Raw genomic sequence first — 20,691 nt, forward strand, 5'->3', positions numbered from 1 at the left:
ACAGTTATCAAGCATTGATCCACATCTTTCAATTACACACATGTTGTAAAGTATCTGATGCATGTCATTTTAAAAAATATATATATTATGAGATTCTACCATCACACACCCCAGGGAGTTGTTTCCTCTGGATAGTTAAAATTACAGAAAGCATTTTGTGCCAAGTGTTTGCCTTTGTTTTGATTTAATTCCAATTTTATGTGAGAACACAAGCTAATAGAAAACGCATCCTTACCTTGAAAAATAGTAGGAATATGCAATAAACTACTTATTTCTAGATCCCTTTTGTTGTAACACACATGCGTCAAACACAGATTTCTTTTATCAACACTCTTAAGAGGACTTATTCTTGTAAGCTTCAGGCCGGGGATATACTACATGATGTGTGAGCTTGAGGGTGCTGCTTCTACTCAACCTGTGTACTGACTGTACTTGTGAGTATATTTTAAGTAAATCTCCAGGATTCTACCAGGTGGCATATTGAGAAATCATGGTTAGAAAACAAAATCTGGTTTCTCACTGTTGTGAGTTGAGGGACAAAGATGTTACAAATAAAAATCCTTTGCACTCTGTTGGAGTTGCCGTCTTTTTTTTGCAACAGTAACAAAAGATGTCAGACCTTTAAGTGTATTTCATCATTACGCTAGAGAATATGTGATGCTTGTTTTGCCTTTGTGAGATGTGGATGGAGAAAAGCACCATGAAGATATTCGTATGTCAGCATTTAAGTTTGATGATTTTCTTCACCGTATCGAACCCTTTATCAAACATTGAAGCACACAGATTGATCTTGTTGAAGCTGCAAGTCTGATGTCACATGTCAGCATCATTGTTTACTATCCACGTCATACACACACATGCCACTTTTGCTGGTACTGCAACTGTCGCACATGTCACATTCATTTCTGCCGACATGTTTGGAGGAAGCGTCAAAGCTTCCATGATGCATGTGCATATATGTTCTAAGCGTGAAGTATAAACCTGCCCTTAGGCTTTTATTTTCAAGTAGTGCTTTATGCTCCATTGTAAAGTGCCAGTGCGGCAAGGTTTTTTTTCGTTTTTGAAAATGGCAGATATTCGAACACAATTTCATATGGAAAATGCATTTTGAAAAATATCAATCTTGTACGATACCCTGTTTCAATTTTCATAGTTGTGATACTGTACTGAACATCTGATTCTCAACTCAAGTTTTACTTTAAAACCCCAAAATGCAGCCTTTTCCCTTTTGGCATCATTGTCAAAGCTGCTTGCATATTTATAGTGTATTCAAAAAGTATTCAGACTCCTTCACTTTCTTTACACTTGATTGCATTGCAGATTTAATTTTAAATGGATAAATTTGCAATTTTTGCCTGTCAGACTATCTGTGTTTTGCTGCATTTATCCTTTCCTAAATTCTGACCAGTCTTTCTGTTTCTGCCAATGAAAAGCACCCACACAGCATGATGCTACCACTGTCATGCTTCACTGTAAGGATTTTTGGCAGGGGATGATAGTGCTTGGCATTCTGCCCAAAGAGTTCAATTTTTGTCTAATCAGAGAAGAGAAAGTTTAAAGGACTATGAGAGTGTCAGAAAAAACAACCATATGCCCTTTACTTAATAGCAATGTCCATCTAGCCACTCTAACATAAATGCTTGATTAAGAGAGACCAGCTGAAAAGGTCATCTTACTGATAGGTTCTTCCAGCCCAGCCGAGGACCTGATAAGTGCCCTTCTTGCCCAGTTACTCAGTTCTGCCAGATGGTCAACTTCAGGAAGAGTCCGTGTGGTTCCAGACTTCTTTCATTTCACAATTATTGAGGCCACTATGCTCCTGGGAACAATCAAAAGTTTAGAAATGGTTTTATACCATTTCTCTTATCTACAGTAATCCCTCCTCTATCGCGGGGGTTGCGTTCCAGACCCCCCCGCGAAAGGTGAAAATCCGCGAAGTAGAAACCATATGTTTATATGGTTATTTTTATACTGTCATGCTTGGGTCACAGATTTGCACAGAAACACAGGAGGTTGTAGAGAGTCAGGAACTTTATTCAAACACTGCAGACAAACATTTGTCTCTTTTTCAAAAGTTTAAACTGTGCTCCATAACAAGACAGAGATGACAGTTCCGTCTCACAATTAAAAGAATGCAAACATATCTTCCTCTTCAAAGAAGTGCGCGTCAGGAGCAGATAATGTCAGAGAGATAGACAGAAAAAAGCAAACAATCAGAAATCAATAGGGCTGTTTGGGCTTTTAAGTATGCGAAGCACCGCCGGACAACGCAGCTGCTAGGAAGGGAGCAATTTTAAGGTAGCCTTTCAGCATTTTTTTAGAGGAGCGTCCGTATTGTCTAGTGGTGCGAACAGCCCACCCACTGCTCACACCCCCTCCCGTCAGGAGCACAGAATGTCAGAGAGAGAGAGAGAGACAGAGAAAAACAAACAATTAAAAATCAATACGTGCCCTTTGAGCTTTTAAGTATGCGAAACACCATGCAGGAAGCATATCGCTTGACAAAACAGCCACATTTAAGCCCAACAAGGAAGAGAGCAATGTGAAGGTAATCTTTCAGTGTTTTTTGAGGAGTGGCCGTATCTTCTAGGGGTGCGAACAGCCCCTGTGCTCACAATATATTTGAGTTTTATTTAATTCGTAATACATGCTCTGATTGGGTAGCTTCTCAGCCATCTGCCAATAGCATCCCTTGTATGAAATCAACTGGGCAAACCAACTGAGGAAGCATGTACCAGAAATTAAAAGACCCATTGTCCGCAGAAATCCGCGAACCAGCAAAAAAATCCGCGATATATATTTAAATATGCTTACATATAAAATCCATGATAGAGTGAAGCCACGAAAGACGAAGCGCGATATAGCGAGGGATTACTGTACAGCATATGCCTCACAACAGTTTTATCATGCAAGTGCCACAGCAAAGGGCCTGAATTCTTTTATAAATAAGATATATTTTACTTTCTGTTTTTTTAATACATTTGCATATCTTTCTGAAAGCATGTTTTCACTTTGTTATGAGTTATTGTGTGTCGATTGATGGGTAGATTGATTGATATTTATCTTTATTTATCTTATGTATTTTTTTTAATTTAAAAAGCCAAATTTCCCACAGGGACAAATTAAGTTCTGTCTATTGGGAGGGCACAGAAGGAATTATTGCTGAAAATGGGGCTTTACAGCCATTTGTGAATAATAAATTAAAAATCAGTTATTTTAAACATTAATTGCCATAATATACACTAGTAATGCCTTGGCTATAGTTTTAAATCAATTTAATGGTAACTTGATAAAAAAGGTATCGATTTCTATCAAAAACATAAAAATTTCTGAGTGACTCCACATCTTTGACTGGTACAACATGTTGGCTTAAATTGTAAATAGAGTAGTCGTGGTACCATATAGTGAGGAGCTGAAGGTGTTACGTACCAACTCTACAGCTCTGCATGGGATTCTGTACAGGGTGTTAAGTCTTTTGTCTCTGGTTTGAGGTTTTCATATCCTTTAGGTCTCATCTAACTATGATCTCCAGTTTTGCAGTATGATGTAACTGGCATCTGAAATCGAATCAAGTCCTTGAGATTTGGTGCTTTTGCAACTACAACTTACCAAAAATGGCAAATATATGACTGGAAGTATAAATTGATGATTAAGTATAAAAATAATTAAAAGTTCCCTTAGTTAAAGTCTTCTTAAATATTTTCCTGTTTTAAGTTTTTTTCTTGTGTTTTTTTTTTTTTTTTTTTTACTTAAATATTAATTTAAAATGTTTTATTAATGAAGCACTACTTTTGTTTATATTTAGATACAGTGAAATGGTGAAACAAATGCATAAAAATGAATAAGACGAAAATGGTATCCGAGAAAGGGTGAGTAAACTAAAACTTTTTAAACTGTTTTTCCTAAGCATTCATTTTCAAGTTGCAGTAGTTCTGTAGGATTGTATTCTGTATTTTTGTGGGTATTGCTTCTTATCACGTGCAAAGGTCATCAAGATCAGGTGCATTGGTAATTCTGAATTGGTTGGAGTGTGTGCAGTGGTAAACTGGTGCCCTGTGCAGGGATTGTTCCTGCCTTGTCCCCAGTGCTTGCTAGAGTTAGGCTCCATCTTCCTCATGACCCTGCCCAAGATATGTTTGGTTGAAAACGGATGGATGTATGGATAAATCATTTTGGTATTTGATGGAAAATTTATGAACAATAGTTTTGTGAGCCAGTGGATTTACGAAACTACTGACATAGATGAGAGAACAGATGAGAAACATTTCTTGAAAAATGTAATGTATTGGGGCTTAAAGGAGAAAAGAATTTTGACCTCCTAGTGTTAGTCCCAAGTGTCACTCAGGCAACTGCATAGATGGGCTGTAAAAGTGCCAACAGCGTTATTGCCGAGCGTTGCTCGGGAAATGATATAGGCGTGTCTCAGGCAACAGTGCGGAAGTGTCTTCTCCCAGCCTCATAATGATGTCATGTAAGAAACGTTTTTCAGCAGCCCAGGTGTTGCAAGCTCTTGACAGTGATACAAGCACTAATGACAAGGTTAATCTGTCTTCAGGCAGCGAAACTGAAAGAGACAATGAAACAGAAAAGTGATTCTGATGAATCCAAAAGTGATGCTCATGTCAATTGCACGTGTGCTGATCAGAAACTGATCCGCCTGGAAAGATAATCCACAAGGAGTCATGCTACTATTTTCCCAACTGTGACATTGGATTGTTTTTTTTTTTTTTTTGTTTTGTTTTTTTTATCCTGCTTCAAGATGTACCACACAAATGACTCATTTTGACAGTATATACAGTATTATTTTTTATTTATTATTATTAATTTGTATCATTACTATACTTTGTACACTTCTGACTTTGCACTACAGTAGGAAGATGAGATTTAATATGTAGTTTTTCAAGCCAAAAATTGCAATGCTTTCTGCATATTTTTTTGAGAAAAAATGTAACGCTAAGGAGGTTAACACTAGAATTACCAGAGCCTACGAAAAAACTCGTAGATCCGGCCCACCTTAAATTGCTTCTTAAAACCGTTCTCACCTCTCCGCCAGCGTCTTTTGTCATCTAAATGTACTGATAAAGACATGCTGCAAGCAGCCGGCTATTCCATCCCCCCCCACCGACTTAAAACGTACACAAACTTCTCCCAGCTGATGTCTTGATTGATTATCTGGGAGTGAAGTGGAGTTTTAGAGTGGAAATAATAAATCGTTATTTGGAACACACGCATTTCATGTGTGTTGCGTTTCTACAGTAATCTGTGTAAACACATTTTTAAAACAGAAATGTTTTTTATATTCTAGTAACAAATGACAAAATGTAGGCATAAATTATATAATGTATGAAGCCTGAAGTCCAAATATCAAAGAAACACTTTCACAAAAGGTACAAAAAAAAAAAAGCCGCCGCCAAAAAAAGCCGCCTTAGTGTGCGACATTGACACTCATTTACTATGACTACTGCCGTGGCGCAACAGTATCAGTTGCTGACTGGCAATCAGAAGGTCACGAGTTCGATCCTGCATGACTCCCTTTTGAGAAGTGAAGTGTTCTTATTTTTACTGTTTTAGAATAAAAAGATACATTTGATTTCAGTCTGTAACAGCCGGTGTAATTTATGATATTTGCAAAGGTTAGCTTTGTTTTGTTTTTTTTTGTTTTTTTTAATTCACTTTTCATTCTCTGTCGCGTTCAGGATCCTTCCCTAACCATCTGACATTGCTGTTTTCACATAAAGACGTGCTACAGCTCTGCAGTGTATCACGATACATATGACCACGTGTTTTTTTCCCACAATCTTGCCAGTCTCCGCATGTTGCTGTATGCTGTTTCTTTTGTACTCCAGGACATGCAGAGGAAAGCATAGCAAAGAGTAGTAACTTCAGCGCTATATGCAATCATCAGACACTCCCCATCTGACACTGCTGTTTTCACATAAAGACGTGCTATAGTTCTACAGTGTAGTTATGACTGCATTGTCGTACCAATGCTTGCGAACTGAAGTGTCTGCATGCACTTTTCACTGCATTAAACGTGTATTTTTTGAGCATGCCCATGTAGCTCAAACACAGGAACATATGTTGATGTAAAAGTATAACAAAACAAGTGCACTTTTATTAAAGACTATAACCGAAGAAAAAAGAAAGCAAGTTGCAGTAGGCGGTTGATATGACAGCTTGCGTGGTGCAATGCTAAGAACTGCTGATTTCCATTCCGTGCTATATAACTGTTAACTGTTAACATTTGAATCTGATGATTGCATATAGCGCTGTCTTATTCAGTGTGCGCAAGAACATACAGGTGGCCAGTTGCTGCGTGCTACAACGCACATTTTGAAAAAAGAAAGAGACAAATATATGTGACGTTTTGAAGAAATCAGTTTATGACGCGAATAGTACCAATCAGAAAACATCGGTGAAGTAATGCACTATTATTTGAAAACGAACAGCGTCAGGTTGGGTGTGAAGTTATACTGGCGCTGTTTGAGTTAGATCAGAAGCTGAATAAGCTCCTGTTCTGACTCTAAGTAAAAAGCATGAATTAATCAACAGAAATAACCATGATCGACATTTTAAACTTAACGTTTTACAGTGCATACCAATTTATAAATTTTATGTCCGTTTGAGGAAAAAAAAAAAAAAACACTTTCTCCAAAGCTGGGAATCGAACTCACGTCTCTGTAGCACTGCAGAGTAGCTGTGCTCCAAGTCAGCAAATTTTAGCGTTAAGCTACGGAAAGTATTGTAGCATCCTTAAACCTTGTGAAAGTGTTTATTTGATGTTTGGACTTCAGGCTTCACACATTCTATAGTTTATGCCTACATTTTGTAACATCCATCCATTATCCAACCCGCTGAATCTGAACACAGGGTCACGGGGGGTCTGCTGGAGCCAATCCCAGCCAACACAGGGCACAAGGCAGGAACCAATCCTGGGCAGGGTGCCAGTTTTGTAACATTTATTACTAAAATATGAAAAAGTTTCTGTTTTAGCAATGTGTTTACACAGATTACTGTAGAAACGGAACACACATGAAATGCGTGTATTCCAAATAACGATCATTATTTCCATTCTAAAACTCCAGCAGTTCAGTCACTCCCAGATAATCAAACAAGGCATGAGCTGGGAAACCTTAGTGAATGTTCTGCGACAGTGGGGGATGGAATAGCCAGCTTCTTGCTGCTCGTCTTAATCGGCACATTTAGAAGACAAAAGAGAGGTGAGAACGGTTTTAAGGTGGGACGGCTTTTTCGTAGACTCTGGTAATTCTAGTGTTAAATCACAGCATCAAGGAGCAGCAAAGTGTTTGTTTATATGTGTAAATAAATGTAGAAATATAGATAGAAAGGAGGTACCTTGTCTTGTGTCTTGGTGTTCTCCCAACAAACTAGTCTTTAATACCACCAAGACAGTGGAAATGGTCATTGACCATTAATAACAGTGACAACCTCTCCCTCCAGAAATGATTCTGCAGTCAATATGGTAGAATCGTTCAAATTTTTGGGCACTGCTTTCACAAATACTCTCAGCTGTGACATTAACACCACTTCCATCCCTAAAAAGGCTCAGCATTTCCTAGCCAATCCTAGTTCTGTTTTACAAAGCCATAATTGAAAGTGCAATCACATTCTCCATTTTTTTTTCTGGGTTATTTCTGCAATGGTACACTCCAAAAATAAACTACAGCGTGTTTTGAGGCCTGCTAAGCAAATAATTGGCTGTGCTCTTCCATCTATTGCAGACCTGTATACATCTTGTGTCACTAACCATGTCAAAAGCACCACCACAGATTCCTCTCACCCAGCTCATCGCTTATTCCAAAAACTCCCCTCAAATAAACACTTCAGGTCAATTAAAACTAAAACTAACAGACACCTTACCAGTAACTTGGCCTCTCTTTTTTGCATATTAAATTATCCATGACTCAGGCGCTGCCGCGAGTGGCAGCCTTTCCAGCAGCTCCGTGTATGACTTTATCTTTCTACCTTTTTTCTCTATTTTTCTCAATTTCACTGTTCACTAATACCACTTTCTTTTATGTGGACTTGTTCCCTGGACACTTTTTGCTACTTGGACATGGATTTTTACACGCAGAGACTCGTCTGTTCAAGTAGTCAACTTCAAGCGTTGAGAACAAATGCCCGCACCGGTGTGGTTCCCTATTTACCAGACGAGGTAAGAAGACGGTATCGTGGAAGCAGAGCTGGCGCTAAGATAAAAGCCAAGTGTCTAGCGAGAAAGTGGCGATACAAACCTTCAGTGCCTTCTGTGATCCTGGGAAATGTGAACTCACTACCAAATAAGATCGATGAACTGGCTGCGCTGGTGAAAAATGTCAGGACCTACAGAGAATGCAGTTTGTTGTGTTTTTGTGAAACGTGGCTAACAACTAACATCCCAGATGCTAACGTGGAGCTACCCGGGTTTAGCACAGTTAGAGTGGACAGAGACGCAAGTACCCGTGGGAAGCGGAAAGCTGGAGGACTTGCTGTCTATGTCAATAAAAGGTGGTGCAACTCTGGACATGTAAATGTTAAAATCTCCACTTGCTGCAGGGACATCAAACTGTTGGCCGTAAGACTGCGTCCCTATTACTTGCCCAGAGAGTTTGGACACGTTATTGTTTACATCCCTCCTCGGCCGGACGTGGAGATAGCGGGTGACATCATTCATTCCGCTGTTGCTAAATTACAAACGCAGCACCCTGAAGCGCTTGTGCTAATCGCTGGAGATTTTAACCATGTGACGCTGGACAAAACATTACCTGCCTTCTCCCAGTACAAGGGGGGCTCCGCCCCCTGCTCGCTTCGCTTGCCTACCCCCGGCGTTGGGTATCCTGAAATATATTAGTCGAGCTCATTCGTCCTGGAGCCGTGCCCGCTCTGCTTGCAGCATTTCAGACGCGCGTTGTAGGCGCCTGCGTTCATTGATTTTATCCAGCCGGGCTCGTGTTTGTATATCCGTCAGTCGAGCTCGTTCGTTTTGAACCCGTGCCTGCTTTGCTTCCGCAGTTTCGAACGCACATTGTAGGCGCCTGCGTTCATTGATCTTATCTAGGTGGGCTTGTGTTTGTATTGTTGAGCTGTATTGTGTTTGAATTCGGTGTAAAGTGTTCAGCGGTTTGTACAATCCCAAGCAGCACATTACTCCTAACTTCACCCCGCAGTAGTGCCACTCACAATATGGCGGTGACGCCTGCGCCTTCCGTAGTATCATTGTGGACCTGTGGGGCTGCCGTAGCCTCTTCCATTTGACTGTGGGTTGCAGCGCAGAATCCTCTTTTTTGTATGGCTGTGTCGTTAGTCGTTAGCTATGGGCGCGTTGTTGCTTCATTTCTCATTCACGTCAGTTGAGCTCTTTCGGTTTTGGGCCGTGACTCCTTCGTTCGCGGTGGATATGACTTTGCGTGCGGTCTATGAGACGCGCGCTGTACACGCCTGCGCAGTATGTCTCATGGTCCCATCGCCGTGTACCTGCGTCCATGCCATCCGGTTTACCATTCTCAGTTAGTAATATAGATGTGGATTGTAACACCTGGGGAAATAGGACTATTGACCTATTGTATGCAAACATTAAAGACGCATACAGTGCCACCCTGCTGCCTGCGCTTGGGAAAGCAGATCATAACCTGGTTCTGCTTCAGCCTCACTACAAACCAAGAGTGAGGGAGCTACCTACAACCACACGCTCATTCAGGAAGTGATCCCCTGAGGCAGAGCAGGCTCGGAGAGACTGCTTTGGAACTACAGACTGGGATATCCTGCAGGGATCACATAGTGAGAACATTGAGGAGGTTGTTGACTGTAATACTGACTACATCATCTTCTGTATGGAAATTGTAGTTCCAGTAAGAACAGTACGCTTCTATGCTACCAACAAGCCATGGATTACAAGTGACATCAAGGGCCTTTTGAATCAGAAGAAAAGGGCTTTTAAAGGTGGTGATCAGCATGAGCTCAAGCGCGTGCAAAAGGAACTCCGAGTCCAGCTCAGGGTGGCGAAGAAGCAGTACAGAAGAAAGGTGGAGCAGAAGTTGCAGAATAACAGCATGAAGGAAGTATGGGATGGGATGAAGATCATCACTGGCTGCAGCTTGAAGCGGGGGTGCCACCATCGAGAGAGACGTGGAGAGAGCAAACCAGATGAACAACTTCTTTAACAGGTTTGACCACCCTAACCCACTCTCACCTCGGAGTACTGCACTCTCCACCCAACCTTTTGCTGATACCAGCATAAGAGAGAGTTTCCCCCCACCAACAATTACAGCAGCCCAGGTAAGCAGAGAGCTGAGGAGACTTCGTGTCAGCAAAGCAGCGGATCCAGATGGAGTATCGCCACGACTGCTGAAGGCCTGTGCGTTGGAGCTGGGGAGTCCTCCACAGCGCATCTTCAACCTGAGCCTGGAACAGGGGAGAGTCCAGAGGCTTTGGAAAAACATCTTGCATCACCCCAGTCCCAAAGGTATCACATCCTAGTGAGCTGAACAACCTCCGACCTGTTGCTCTGACGTCACATGTGATGAAGACCATGGAGTGGCTGCTGCTTCACCACTTGAGGCCACAGGTTCGCCACGCCCTCGACCCTCTGCAGTTCGCATACCAGGAGAAGGTGGAAGCGGAGGATGCCATCATCTATATCCTACATCGATCCCTCTCCCACTTGGATAGAGGCAATGGTGCTGTAAGAATTATGTTTCTGGACTTCTCTAGCGCCTTCAATACCATTCAACCTCTGCTCCTTAGGGACAAGCTGACAGAGATGGGAGTATATTCATACCTGGTGGCATGGATCGTGGACTATCTTACAGACCGACCTCAGTATGTGTGTCTCAGGAACTGCAGGTCTAACATTGTGGTCAGCAACACAGGAGCGCCTCAGGGGACTGTACTTTCTCCGGTCCTGTTCAGCCTATATACATCGGACTTCCAGTACAACTCTTGAGTCCTGCCACGTGCAAAAGTTTGCTGACGACACTGCTATCGTGGGCTGCATCAGGAGTGGGCAGGAGGAGTAGTATAGGAACCTAATCAAGGACTTTGTTAAGTGGTGTGACTCAAACCACCTACAACTGAACACCAGCAAAACCAAGGAGCTGGTGGTGGATTTTAGGAGGACCAGGCCCCTCATGGACCCCGTGATCATCAGAGGTGACTATGTGCAGAGGGTGCAGACCTATAAATACCTGGGAGTGCAGCTGGATGATAAATTGGACTGGACTGCCAATACTGATGCTCTGTGTAAGAAAGGACAGAGCAGACTATACTTCCTTAGATGGCTGGCGTCCTTCAACATCTGCAATAAGATGCTGCAGATGTTCTATCAGACGGTTGTGGTGAGCGCCCTCTTCTACGCGGTGGTGTGCTGGGGAGGCAGCATAAAGAAGGGCGCCTCATGCCTGGACAAACTGATGAGGAAGGCAAGGCTCTATTGTAGGCACGGAGCTGGACAGTTTGACATCCGTGGCAGAGTGACGGGCAATGAGCAGGCTACTGTCAATCATGGAGAATCCACTGCATCCATTGAACAGTATCATCTCCAGACAGAAGAGCAGTTTCAGCGACAGACCGCTGTCACTGCCTACTCCACTGACAGACTGAGGAGATCGTTCCTCCCCCACACTATGCGACTCTTCAATTCCACCCGGGGGGGTAAACGTTAATATTATACAAAGTTATTGTCTGTCTGTTATACCTGCATTGTTATCACTCTTTAATTTAATATTGTTCTTTATCAGTATGTTGCTGCTGGAGTATGTGAATTTCCCCTTGGAATTAATAAAGAATCTATCTATCTATGCAGTTGTCATATACAGTGGAACCTCGGTTTGTGAGCATAATTCGTTCCGGAAACGTGCTCGCAGTCCAAAGCACTCGTACAACCCCAATTCCAATGAAGTTGGGATGTTGTGTAAAACGTAAATAAAAACAGAATACAATGATTTGCAAATCCTTATCAGCCTATATTCAATTGAATACACTATGAAGACAAGATATCGAATGTTCAAACTGATAAACTTTATTGTTTTGCAAATCTTCACTCATTTTGAATTTGATGCCTGCAACATGTTCCAAAAAAGCTGGGACAGGGGCAGCAAAAGACTGGGAAAGTTGAGGAATGTTTAAAAAAAAAAAAACAAAAAAAAAAAACCTGTTTTGAACATTCCACAGGTGAACAGGTTAATTGGAAACAGGTGTTTGTCATGATTGGGCATAAAAGGATCATCCCCAAAAGGCCTCAGTTGTTCACAAGCAAGGATGGGGCGAGGTTCACCACATCCATATTACTAAATGAGAATGGTAAACCGGATATGGATGCAGGGACCTGCCCGTGGACGCAAAAGACATAGTGCGCAAGTGCCACACAAAGCCCCCCCCCCCCCCAGAGTGAAACGGGAGAGACTACGCACGTGCGCAGGCGCCACACAACTGCACGCCCCAGAGCAAAACGGGAGAGACTAAGAACCATCAGAGTAGGAAACAAAGTAAAACGTCATAAAGAGGTTAAAGAACAGAGACAAACACATGGAGAGCAGGTTACAGAACAAAGCCCCCCTCCCCAGAGTAAAACGAGAGAGACTACGAACTGTCTGACATGCCGCAAGCAGGATAAAGCGAGGTCAGAAATAAAACAAAGAGTAGGAAACAAAGTAAACCTTTATAAAGGGATTAAAGAACGGGGACGAACACATGGAGAGCGGGTTACAGATGATGAAAACTGGAATGCAACAGCTTCAAAAAAACCTAGGCACGAAACACATGCACACCGATATACAGAATATAAAGGCAGAAACAACGACAGTTAAACGTCCACACCACACAGCAGAGGCGGACCCGGAAGTTGCAGGCGCCTACATCGTGCATCGGAAGGCATGGTAAAGTACAAAAGGCAAACGCGTCTACACAGCATGGTAAAAACCGACATAATACGGAAGACGCAGGCGTCGCCGCCATATGTGAGTGGCACTAATGCGTGGTGAAGGCGCAGGAGGAGACATAGTAAAACAAGAGGAGTCAACGCCCCGCCCCAGAGTGAAACGGGACACACTACGGAGTCCACAAAGGTTCATACATCAAATCCGAGATGGTACGGACACGCGTCTGAAACCGCGGAAGCAAAACTGTCCCGGCTCCAAAACCAAACAGCTCAACAACTAACACAGCTTCGACACCGAGCCTGCGTAGACAGATCTAATGAACGTGGACGCCTACAACGCGCGTCTCAAACTGCGTAGGCAAAGCAGGCACGGATTCAACACGACAGAGCTCGAGTGACCGAGATACAAACACGCGCCTGCCTGGATATAATTAATGAACGCAGGCGCCTACAATGTGCGTCTGAAATGCCGCAGACCAGGCAGGCACTGCTCCAAAAAGAAAGAGCTCGACTAAACGAGATACGAAGTGAAACGGGAAAACACTACAGAGTCCGCAATGCTCCACAGTGCACCGCATAATAGTTCAGAAAGAGCTTCGTAGTAACAGTGGGGAGACCCAGAGTGACATGGGCGAACGCTCCGTATTAAACATACTGTACGTCATCCTCACACGTCCAAACTATACAGCATAGGTGAATCACATTACAGTGATGCATTATTAGTACGATGAACATCACAGTATCGCAAATAAATGAAAATTATTACTCGAAAAGGGGAAAATATATTCACCACGGACCAGGTGTCATTGAAACAAAAGCAGAATAAAGCGAGATCAGAAATGAAGGACACAGTAGAAAGCAAAGTAAACCGTCATAAACAAGTTAAACGAGGGGGCCAAACACATGGACAGCAGGTTACAGATAATGAAGACCGGAATTCAAAAGCTTCAAAAACAAAAGCTCGACTGACCGAGATACAAACTGAAACAGGAAACACTACGGGGTCCACAGTAGTCCACAATGCACCGCATAATAGTACGGACGGAGCTCCGTTTTAACAGTGGGGGGCCCCAGAGTGACACGGGCGAACGCTCCGTATTAAACGTGCGTCATCCTCACACGTGGCTGCCCAGCGGGCACGGGTTCAAAACGCCGGGGGTAGGTGAGCGAAGCGAGCAGGGGGCGGAGCCCCCTTGTTGTGAATAACTGTGTGGGCAAATAGTTCAGCAGTTTAAAAACGTTTCTCAACGTACAATTGCAAGGAATCTAGGGATTTCATTATCTACTGTCCATAACATTATGAAAAGATTCAGAGAATCTGGAGACATCGCTGCACGTAAGCGGCAAGGCCGAATACCAACACTGGATGCCCGTGACCTTCGATCCCTCAGGCGGCACTGCATTAAAAACCGACATCATTCTGTAAAGGATATTACCACGTGGGCTCAGGAATACTTCAGAAAACCATTGTCCATTAACAGTTCGTCGCTACATCTACAAGTGCAAGTTAAAACTCTACCATGCAAAGCGAAAGCCATATATCAACAACACCCAGAAACGCCGCCAGCTTCTTTGGGCCCGAGCTCATCTGAGATGGACTGACGCAAAGTGGATAAGTGTGCTGTGGTCTGACGAGTCCACATTTCAAATTGTTTTTGGAAATCATGGATGTTGTGTCCTCCGGGCCAAAGAGGAAAAGGACCATCCGGATTGTTATCGGCGCAAAGTTCAAAAGCCAGCATCTGTGATGGTATGGGGTGTGTTAGTGCCCATGACATGGGTAACTTGCACATCTGTGAAGGCACCATTAATGCAAGCAAGAATGGGAAAGAATTCAACCTACACAGCTTCAACAATTAGTGTCCTCAGTTCCCAAACGCTTATTGAGTGTTGTTAAAAGGAAAGGTGATATAACACAGTGGTAAACATGCCCCTGTCCCAGCTTTTTTTTGGAATGTGTTGCAGGCATCAAATTCAAAATGAGTGAAGATTTGCAAAACAACAATAAAGTTTATCAGTTTGAACATTCGATATCTTGTCTTTTGTAGTGTATTCAATTGAATATAGGTTGAAAAGGATTTGCAAATCATTGTATTCTGTTTTTATTTACGTTTTACACATCGTCCCAACTTCATTGGAATTGGGGTTGTATATCAAAGTGAATTTCACCATTATTCATATAAAAATGATTAATACAAAATATAAAGTAAAAATACATAGAACAAATTAACCTGCACTTTACCTTTGAAAAGAATCATGGCTGGTGTGAGTGGGTTTCTAAACTCTTGTGGGATTCCACCCAACGCGACAACATTCGGAAGACTGTCCCAAAGCAATCGCAGTCTCCCAGCGCTGTAGCAGTTCGCCGTAAAAGCGAATCCGAAAAGATCGCGGACATGCTATAAGCACCTGCCGTCAATGGGTGATACAAGGAACATTATAAATGCGCAGGACACAGTACTACTTGGCCACGGCCCTGCCTGACTGCTGTGTCTGTGTATAGGAGAGTGGCAGATCCCGCTACAATAAATAACCACACTGTTGCTGTTTCAAGCTGAATAAAGCTGGTGGTGCAAGACGGGGACTCGCACGTCATAGCACGCACGCACACACAATGCTGTAGTAAACAGTATACGCTTGTATGGATGTTGACTATATGAGTGAGGCACACCGACTCAGATGGAGAATAGGAGACGATTGCCCACAATCCCGCAGCAAGAGAAGAACCATCAGCTCAGCTGTGATTACATGACGCTCAGCAGACAAAGCGTATACATACTACTTGTATTGCAAGACGTTGCTTGTTTAACAAGTCAAAATTTATTACAAATTTTAGCTCGTCTTGCAAAACACTCGTAAACCAAGTTACTTGTAAACCGAGGTTCCACTGTACTGTATGAAGGTCTGTGTCTGTGTTTACATGTATGTGTGTGCATGTGCATACATACTACACACTTGCACTTTCACTTGCACATCTCCCTTATAATTACAGGTAAAATTCCGTTACAACAAACTGCCAGGGACCTAAAAAATATTTAATTGTAATGAAAATTTCGTTGTAATGAGATTCTGTATTTGTCACTATAGTGCTTTCTTTAACTTGCGTCCAGGCGTTTGCAATCATTTCAATAGCTTCTTTCGCGTTAATTTTAATCTTCTCCTGTCTACAAGTTATTTTGATGAGAATTTTTCTCAGCATTTCCTTGTGATAATACACTTTCAGGGTGCGAATGATGCCCAAATCCAATGGCTGAAGCATGTTGTGTGCAGCACAGTCATTAAGCAGAAGCCAAATCATCCTTTTCTTCTTCTTCATACTGTAGGTTTCTGAACTCTTTTGGGATCGCCCCCACTCCTCACCCAACGGGAACGTCACGCTGAAGTACGTCCCGAAGCGTGATTGCTGCGTCTGTGTAAGATTTTTTGTCTGTTGCCGGGGCAGGGCGACAGCAGGCTCACAGCAGTGCAGTGAGGTGCCACAGAAGCGAATCCTAAAAGATCATTGTCACGTTATAAGTCCCTGTCTTACACCCGAAAACACGAGGCTTAGTCTCAGTACTTTAGCAAAACCAGCTTTATTCAGCTTGAAACAGGAACAGCAGGGTTATTTATTGTAGCGGGATCTGCCACTCTCCTATAAACAGGTACAGCAGTCAGACAGCGTTGTGACCAGGGTTAGTGGCCAAGTAATCCTGTTACCTGCATTTACAATATTCCTTGCATCACCCATTGAGATCTTTACTGTTTGCTTCAGTGCCGAGCTGCATCAGAGCTGTGAGCCTGCTGTTGCTCTGGCAACAGATAAACAGTCTTCCACGGTGAACGCACTTCGGGACGCTCTTCAGCGTGTTGTCCAGTTGGGGGAGGTCCCAAGATAGTTTAGAAACCTCACATTTTCTTGAATGAGTGCCGCATTAATAGGAATGTTTCTTGAACGAGCATCACTTGGCCACATAAAAATGGCTTTTTCGACATCTTCAAATGCAGCAGTTCGCATACATTTCCAACCCGAGATTTTTCTTCTTTTTTTGCTCGGTCTTTCAAGAAAGTTGATAGTGTCGATGGCGAAATTCCGAATTCACTGGCAACGTCTTTTTTTCTTTTTGCTGCAAAAATTAAGTTTTTTTTTTTTTTCTCTAATATGAACTGTTATTGTTTTTTCGTGTCTGCCGTTTCTATAGGAGGGTGACAATGAGTTAAATTCCAATGGATGTTTTTCAAATGTTGACGAGCAATAAGCAAAAGGTATCACTGAAAACCACCGAAAACAAAAACTGCAAAAAAACACAAGGAAAGTTCGAAGAAAGAAATATTTTTTTTTTTTTTTTATACCAATGATTCTGTTTGGGGATTGTTGTGCACAACTGAGCTGTGATCACAGAACTAACTTTCAAGGTCACTTCATTGTAATGAAAGTATCTGCTGAATGTATTTCATAGTAACGAGATTTCTATAGACTTGTGTCATATGGGGAAACTGTCGGGACCATAAAAATACTTTGTTGTAAAGATATTCGTTGTAACGGAATTCTACCTGTATAGCATTCTGCAATGTGTGTGAATTTTTCTTTTTAACTTGTGCTATTTATGTTGTTATGTTGACGTTGTATTCTGTTATAAGTAGCTCCAAAACTACCAAGTCAAAGTCCTCTACATTAAGATCCTGGTGAATAAAAGTGATTCTGATATAAATAAACACTTTACTGCTATATACTGTATATATATTTTTTAAAAAGTGATTTATGAGCTGGAGACTTTAGCAGGGTCAGAATTTAGAAGCAGTGAGTTCAGCAGCCTCTGTACTATAACTACTTTCACCATGCAAGCCCAGACAATGAATCAGAACACTCAAATTATAAGAAATTTTAATTTTAAATGATGTATTAAGCAGCAGTTGGGGAGACGGGGTGTGAAACATCATAGTTCATAGACCTCACTTTGATTTTATGTCCTCTGGTTTAATATAACTAATAATGTAGGACACCAACTTTCAGATAACTGTGGAGTGTTGATTAAATTAGCAAGTACTGAACAGAAGTTTACTTAGAACTAAAGCTAAATTTTGTCCTTGTTTTGGACACTTTTTTTTTGTGGTCTAAGGTCAGCCTAGTGCAGCACAGCTGGTGAGAAACAGGAGGAAAAAGAAGTTCATTTGTTTTTTAGTACAGCATAAGCATAGCCTGTACTTTTGTCCATTTAGTATACTCTATTGCTTTACATACTAATATTAAGGGGGAATGTTATGTATATATGCATTGAAGCAGTGGGGATGGAAATGAGGGTGCAAAGACAGTTGTCTAGCCAATTGTAGCAGGCAGTCTGGTCCAAGACCCAATTTTTGAGTCAGTTTATCTCTGATGCTGAGTGTGCTTTGAAAATCCCTTTTTACATTGCATTACTGAAAAGGGATGCAACTACTACTATGTTTAAAGTGTTTAAATTTTAGCTTTGCAAAAAATAGCAGAGGCACATGCATGTGCATTCAAGTTACATTTGCCAAGGAGTTACCCTTTGGGGCTAAAAGCACAAACCAGCCCTTAAGAAATGTAGACTTTGTTATGAAAAAGGCAGCCTGCATACACAGTCTGTGACATGCATAATGTGATCATGACTCAGTGTACCGACATGTGTCTAATGTAGTACAGTAGGGTGTTATATTAGGAAAAAGGTTAAGAATCATTGCAATAAATAATTCTCTTAAACTACAGTGGTAGTTAAGATAATAAAAAAACAACTATACCTTTGCAAATAACTCTAAACAGGGGCTCATATCATTTTAACTCTTTGAGGGCTGAATATTTTTTCCAAAAAGCAATGGTTTCACTCAGAAGGCAAACATAAAACGTCTGTTGTTGCATGCTGTGGCTATCAGTTTTGCCAAGAATGTGTGGCTTACTTGCTGCCAGGCTGTCTTTGTGTGGCTGGGACATGGTCGCAGTGCATTACAATCTGGTTTCTACCTCTTATCATTGTTAAGTGGCTGTCCTCCCTGGCGAACATTGTCAGTACCACGACTAGCTAGGAACCAATCAGCTGAAGCTGGAACCTCACATTCATCTTCGATCGCTTGTATCAAAAACTTGAGTACGACAAGTCCTAGTCTAGTTCAGAGATAATAGGCAACAACGTCGTCCAGAGTATTTTGCTTTACACATTCGCTTTTATCTCTCGCCAGATGTCAGTGCCATTTTTGCCGTTGTGTGCGCCTTGCTACTAACGAGAGTGCAGGGAATCCCGGTCAAACCAATGAATCTAACTTTCCTTCTAGCAATGAGAGTCCAACTAAAATGTAATGGTGGTGTAAGAGCCATTTTCCTTGTTCTATAAGAGTCATGAATATTTCTTAGATGACAATGCATAAATTATGGGAGGTCCCTATAACCCCCGTAAATAGAATCGTATTGGTATATTCTTGCCATTTCTACAGCCTGGAGTAAACATTATTCTTCAGTTAGTTAGTGACAGCCTTGCCTTGTATAAGGTGTAGAGGCATACGGTTTTTAACATGCTTGGGCGCTTGCCTATGTGCCAACCGGCTTACGAGCCCTTTGAGTGTGAGAAGTAAATATGTAAGAAAACAGCACTTAATTTATGTGTTGTGCCATACATAAAGCGTAGAGAAGAAGAAATTAAGAACCTTTAAGTATAGAAATAACTAAAGTCTTTCAAGAAAAGCTAAGTTTATAGAAGATACATTTTTTCCTTTTTTTTGCCTTTTATTCTACGTGTGTAACTATTTTTTCTTTTATTCTTGTTTGGATTATTCGCTTTTAACTTTCACTGAATACCTTTAAAATGAACTCTTGGACTCTGAGAATTCTTTTGACACGCGTCTTACCCGTGCCTGATGACACCTTATATTTCAGCAGCTACAGGTGGGTTTTGTCACAGTTTACAGTTGATTACCATCGTCAACTTTTGACAAAAGTCAACATCAGCCCTGCAAGAGTTAAGAAAAGTTAAATAATTTCCCACCTACCTCTATGCCGGAAAAAATAATTGATCAGTCTTGAGGACTCAGACAGCATTTCTGCAATATACGAGGGGGGACCCAAAAATAACCGGAAATATTTTTAAAACGTCTTTAATTTTCTGTACAAACTACAATTAGTCTCCTTCAAAGTACTCTCCATTGGCGGAAATACACTTATCTAACCGTTTGTTCCATTGTTCGAAACATTTTTTAAATTCGTCTGAAGTAATGCCCATTAATGCTCTGGTCGTTTCTTGTTTTACCTCTTCGACGTCAGCAAAACGCCTTCCTTTCAAGTCTTTTTTTCATCCGAGGGAACAAAAAGAAATCACACGGAGCTAAATCCGGTGATTAGGGTGGGTGGTTCAGAGTTGTCATACCGTTTCTTGCCAAAAATTGGCGAAATCTGAGAGCAGTGTGAGATGGAGCGTTGTCATGATGAAAGAACCAATTGCCCGACTCCCACAAATCAGGGTGTTTCCTTCTCACACTGTTGCGCAACCTACTTTTACAAAAAAATTCACTGAACACAAGCACAACCTTCCAGACTGATGGCACTTGGCAGACTGACTTGTGAGGAGTGTAACTAGATCACCCTAGCGGCCCAACCACGTACCACAAGTACCAACCTAACAACAACAAAATTCCGGTTATTTTTGGGTCCCCCCTCGTATAAAACTATTTTACAGTCCCTCCCTTTCAAATATCCAAGAGTAAAGTGGGGAAAAGGATCTCTCACTCAACATCTCAGAAAAGGAGTGGAAGGTAGCAATGCAAAGAATTCACTCAAGCTCCATATGCGCAAAGCATATAATTATTCAACTCAAAATTATATATTGAGTGCA

The 20,691-nt window shown here is 41.7% G+C and overlaps 1 protein-coding gene across 7 annotated transcripts in view; it reads left to right on the top strand.

Moving 5' to 3' along the window:
• Nucleotides 1–20,691, top strand: part of agtpbp1 (ATP/GTP binding carboxypeptidase 1) — a 239,983-nt gene that overhangs the window by 22,389 nt on the left and 196,903 nt on the right. For all 7 annotated transcript variants that reach the window (XM_051928607.1, XM_051928606.1, XM_051928605.1 and 4 more), the window contains one exon: nt 3,806–3,869. In XM_051928607.1, the coding sequence (XP_051784567.1) occupies nt 3,838–3,869 (32 nt within the window). In that variant the 5' untranslated portion in view covers nt 3,806–3,837. The remainder of the gene's footprint in view (nt 1–3,805; nt 3,870–20,691) is intronic.

This window comes from Erpetoichthys calabaricus, chromosome 5 (genome assembly GCF_900747795.2).
Source record: "Erpetoichthys calabaricus chromosome 5, fErpCal1.3, whole genome shotgun sequence".
Taxonomy (NCBI): Eukaryota; Metazoa; Chordata; class Cladistia; order Polypteriformes; family Polypteridae; genus Erpetoichthys; species Erpetoichthys calabaricus.